This window comes from Penaeus japonicus, unplaced genomic scaffold (assembly GCF_977035675.1).
Source record: "Penaeus japonicus unplaced genomic scaffold, GWHDUDI00000001_assembly GWHDUDI00000005, whole genome shotgun sequence".
In the NCBI taxonomy this organism is placed as follows: Eukaryota; Metazoa; Arthropoda; class Malacostraca; order Decapoda; family Penaeidae; genus Penaeus; species Penaeus japonicus.
This window is the reverse complement of record NW_028234407.1, coordinates 16164596-16169595: the sequence shown is the minus strand read 5'-3', so window position 1 is coordinate 16169595 and position 5000 is coordinate 16164596. Positions and strand designations below refer to the sequence as shown.

Below are 5000 nucleotides of genomic sequence, written 5' to 3'. Positions count from 1 at the left end.
AGTACCTCAACAAGACGCGAGAAAAAATGCTATGATACATCTTTGCTCTCTAGAGCTCTGAGGTGTGCAACGTATTCTAACCGTGTAAGATGAGTAAGTGACGGTATAGAATCGTGGTCACACGAGCATTTTATCAGCAGTAAATTGCGTTGTCCCTGTCGTGAGATGAATTTTGCTATACAAAAGCAGTCTCTGATGATACTAATTTACATTATCTTGCCGCGCTGTACTCTGGCAATATATATATTTTTTTCTCTCTGTATGTTTCGGATATGATGACGATTGTTTTTCAGTGTTGATACTATGTTATAGCCGCTTTTCCGTTAAAGATATTTTTGAAATCTAAGTAGACAGCAGAACAAAAACGCATTGAGATAAGTGTAGGAGGCAACGACGCTGCGGCCACGGCGCGGAATTCTGGGGTTTTAACTCCGTAACTTTCTGAAAGAAAAAAAAAAAAAATATATATATATATGTATATATATATATATATATATATATATATATATATATATATATATAGTAGAACCGAGGACTTTAATTCATTGAGAGGTGGGTATATTTCTGAGATTACATAAATAATTTGTGCAGTGCAAACCCGTCGATTATTCGGACTTTTTTTTATCACCCCATCATCTACACCTGTATATGACTAGTAGCGTAGCTTTTTACTACAGAATACTAGATTTCCATTTTGGGGACATAAAGGATATTTGTGCATATACCAAGGTCAATATTAATTACTTAATCTCATTTGTTAATTTGTCTTGTTCGAATAATATAGCGCCAGAGGCATGATAGGCCCCTAACCTCAGTAAGCTCTAATGCATTACACCTCTTTTCTTTCTTTCTATATCGATTTTTTTTTTAAAGAATAGAACAACTTCTATATTGAATAATAATAAGAAAATAATAGGTAGAAATGTAAATAAATCACAATCGGTTACTTCGCTAAGAATATGGAGATATTGACTTAGGAATTTACATTTTATGTGTGTGTGTGGGGGGGGGGGCATAGAGAGAAAGAGAGGATGGGGAAGAGAGAGAGAGGAGGCCTCCTGATCTCTTTCAAAAATGACAACTCCGGGTAGAAAGAGAGCGAAAGAGAGAGGGGGGAGGTCGGAGACAGAGATAGAGTGGGAAAGAAAGAGAGAGAGAAGGAGAGAGAGAGAGAGAGAGAGAGAGAGAGAGAGAGAGAGAGAGAGAGAGAGAGAGAGAGAGAGAGAGAGAGAGAGAGAGAGCGAGAGAAAAGAGAGAGAGGGGGAAGAGAAAAGAGAGAGAGAGGAGAAGAGAAAGAGAGAGAGAAAGAGAGAAGAAGAGAAAGGGAAGAAAGAGAGAGAGAGAGAGAGAAAGGAAAGAGAGAGAGAGAACGGAAAGAGAGAGAGAGGAGGGGAGGGAGAGAAGAAAGAAAGAGAAAGAGAGCGAGAGAGAGGAGAGAGAGAGAGAGGAGAGAAGAGGAGAGAGAGATGAATGAGGAGAGGAGAGGAGAGAGAGAGAGGAGAGAGAGAGAGAGAGAAGAGAGAGACAGAACGGGAGAAAGAAGAGAAGAGAGAGGAGGAGAGAGAGATGAGAGAGAGAAGAGAGAGAAGAGGAGAGAGGGGGAGAGAGAGAGAGGGAGGAGAGAGAGGAGAGAGGAGGGGGGAGAGAAGAGGAGAGGAGGAGGAAAGAGAGAGAGGGAGAGGAGGAGAGGAGAGAGAGGAGAGAGGGAGAGAGGGAGAGAGGGAGGGAGAGAGAGAGAGAGAGAGAGGCAGGCGGGGGGGAGAGAGAAAGAGAGGACGGGGAAGAGATAGAGAGAGATAGAAGGTAAATCACCGTACTCGTCGGTTGATAACAAATGTGCAGCTAACATAGGCCAACCCAGCCTATTTATGCGCCTTGTATTTGCATAAACTTTATGTATATGTATGTATGAAACACCTACCTCTGCTAATATTCTCTTTTGAAATTAAAGTGAGTGGGAGAGAGGGAGAGATGGAAAGAGAGAGAGAGAGAGAGATGTGCCTTGTATTTTTCAACTTTATGCATATATATGTAACAACTGCTTTTGTTAATATTCTATATTGAAAATGAGAGAGAGGTAGAGGGAGAGAGAGTGAAAGAGAACGAGAACTAGAAAGAGATAGAGGAAAAGTGAAAGAAAGAAAGAGAGAGAGAGAAAGAATAAAACGAGAGAAAAAAAGAGAGAGAATAAAATGAGAGAAAGAAAGAGAGAAAACAACAGATAAACAGACATACAGAAATTATATCACATGCGTTCACATGACCTGGTTGACCTTCGGCTTTTGATAATCTTGGGACATCGTTTTGCGATGACATGCACACATCAGCTCGAGAGAGAGAGAGAGAGAGAGAGAGAGAGAGAGAGAGAGAGAGAGAGAGAGAGAGAGAGAGAGAGAGAGAGAGAGAGAGAGAGAGAGAGAGAGAGAGAGAGAGAGAGAGACAGAGACAGAGACAGAGACAGGAAGAGAGAGAGAGAGAGAGAGAGAGAGAGAGAGAGAGAGAGAGAGAGGGAGAGAGAGAGAGAGAAGGAGGAGAGGGAGAGAGAGAGAGGGAGAGGAGGGAGAGAGAGGAGAGAGAGAGAGAGAGAGAGAGAGAGAGAGAGAGAGAGAGAGAGAGAAGAGAGAAGAGAGAAGAGAGAAGAGAGAAGAGAGAAGAGAGGAGAGAGAGAGAGAGAGAGAATGAGAGAGAGAATGAGAGAAGAGAGAGACAGAGAGAGAGACAGAGAGAGAGAATGAGAGAAGAGAGAGACAGAGAGAGAGAATGAGAGAAGAGAGAGACAGAGAGAGAGAAGAGAGACAGAGAGAGAGAGAGAGAGAAGAGAGAGAGAGAGAGAGAGAGAGAGAGAGAGAGAGAGAGAGAGAGAGAGAGAGAGAGAGAGAGAGAGAGAGAGAGAGAGAGAGAGAGACACAGAGACAGAGACAGAGACAGAGACAGAGACAGAGACAGACAGAGAGAGACAGAGAAGTTTTGATAGTCTTATGTCAGATGCCATCAATAAGAAAATAGTTAATAAAAAACTAGTAAATTCATAGTAAACACTTTTATTGTACACATAATCCTTTTTTACTATAAAGTGTAATTCCAGGGTGAAACCAAACAACATATATGACATAGTACAATGAATTTAGGACAAAGCCTTAATTGTCATAGTTCTCTCATATACAGTATGTGTTTTTTTATTATATTTTATATATGTACATCTCAGCTAAAGTAAAAATCTATTCTTTTTTTATTAGTAACAAGCCTGGACAAAAAATAACTTTCATATGGAGGAGGTAACTTGAACTTCATATTTAAATAACATTTCAGTAATTGAGCAATTAGCATTTTTGTATGTCCTACAGACTAATGTCACACATAAAGCTATATAAGTCTAACACTAGGATGACTCTGGACGAATCTGGCACAAATGAAGTTACACACATTTATAAACTTTCTCATGCCAATGTAAAAAAGAAAATCTATATACAGTATGTACGTATGTTGATGTGTATGTATATAAATATATATGCATATATATTTATGTGTAAATGTGTGTATACATGTATGTAAGTATGTATGTATGTGTATGTGTATGTGAATGTGAATGTGAATGTGAATGTGTATGTGCGTGTGCGTGTGCGTGTGCGTGTGCGTGTGCGTGTGCGTGTGCGTGTGCGTGTGCGCGTGCGCGTGTGTGTGTGTGTGTGTGTGTGTGTGTGTGTGTGTGTGTGTGTGTGTGTGTGTGTGTGTGTGTGTGCGTGCATGTGCGTGTGCCTGTATGTATATATATGTGTGTGTGTGTGTGTGTGTGTGTGTGTGTGTGTGTGTGTGTGTGTGTGTGTGTGTGTGTGTGTGTGTGTGTGTGTGTGTGTGTGTGTGTGCATATGCATGTGTGCATGTGTATGTGCATGTGTGTGTGGGTGTATGTGTGCGTGTGTTACATAGTACAAAATATAAGCAAGTTAAAATGACTTAACAATTTTTCCCACAATTCTGGTTCAGAAAAATCATATTCAAGAAGTCAGTGTGGAAAAAAAAAAAAATCTTCAACTGTATAGTAATAATTCTGAGGATAGATTTCCCTGAACGTCAACAAGAAAATCAATGAAAGCAAAATAGTGGCTTTGAGTGAATCATAATCATTCACCACTGCTGATCTTAGAATAATCTTACCTTACCCTCCTAAGACTAAAACATAAGATGTGGCAGGAAATAGTAGTACATGTAATATAATATGCCTTATTGGATGTGATTTTTGTTGTTAAGTAATGTGGATTTAATAATATGCTGTTTGTTTTCTTATTTCTAAATTTGTCAACTATTTCAATGCAATTTTGCTCACTAAACTCAAGTAAAAAAATAAATAAATAAATAAAAAAAGACCAATGAAACATGTCAAATATCTTTCAAGATAATATTAAAAAGAGTGTGATGAACATGCATACTTTGTGAGATTTACTAATATTGAGAAAATGGTGATACAAAGAACCCTAACATGTTACCCTTCACCAAGTTCAATAATTAGACAGTGATAATTCTCTTGAAAGTTATTTTACCATCTACAACATACAGATAGAAACAGCTTTTGGAAAGATCAAACAACTTTAGTCACTCAGGTTAGCATACTTTGTGCTCTTCCTGTTAAGAGATGAGTTTTGCCATTTCACTGCTAAGGTTCACAAGATTCAGTACTCTTCACATCAAAGTGCTCTTCCTTGACTAAAATCAAAAGTGAATTGTAAGAAAATTCACACAATTCAAATGATGAAAAAAGATTCCTAAGGTTAAATATGTCTGTTACTGGACATACATTTAAAAGTGCATTATCTGTAGATCAGTGCACCAGTTGTGAACAGTCTGCAGATTCCAATATCAAGTATATGAAAGTCTACTTTTCACACACCTACTACAGTACTGCATATAAATTCTGCTTGCATTCAAGAATATACTTCACAAATATTTGTCTCTAGCCAATTGAGCAAATTATGTTTGGCTAAATACTAGAGGAAAATTCACAC

At 38.7% G+C, this 5000-nt stretch overlaps 1 protein-coding gene across 3 annotated transcripts in view; it reads right to left on the bottom strand.

Annotated features, from left to right (window-relative positions):
* Positions 1-123, bottom strand: part of LOC122246291 (FAD-dependent oxidoreductase domain-containing protein 1) — an 8154-nt gene extending 8031 nt beyond the window's left edge. For 2 of the 3 annotated variants that reach the window (XM_043004797.2, XM_043004795.2), the window contains exon 1: positions 1-123. This exon is cut by the window's left edge and continues 281 nt beyond it. In XM_043004797.2, the coding sequence (XP_042860731.2) occupies positions 1-40 (40 nt within the window). In that variant the 5' untranslated portion in view covers positions 41-123. The other variant, XM_043004793.2, reaches the window with a different exon arrangement.
* Positions 124-5000: the final 4877 nt, after the last annotated feature.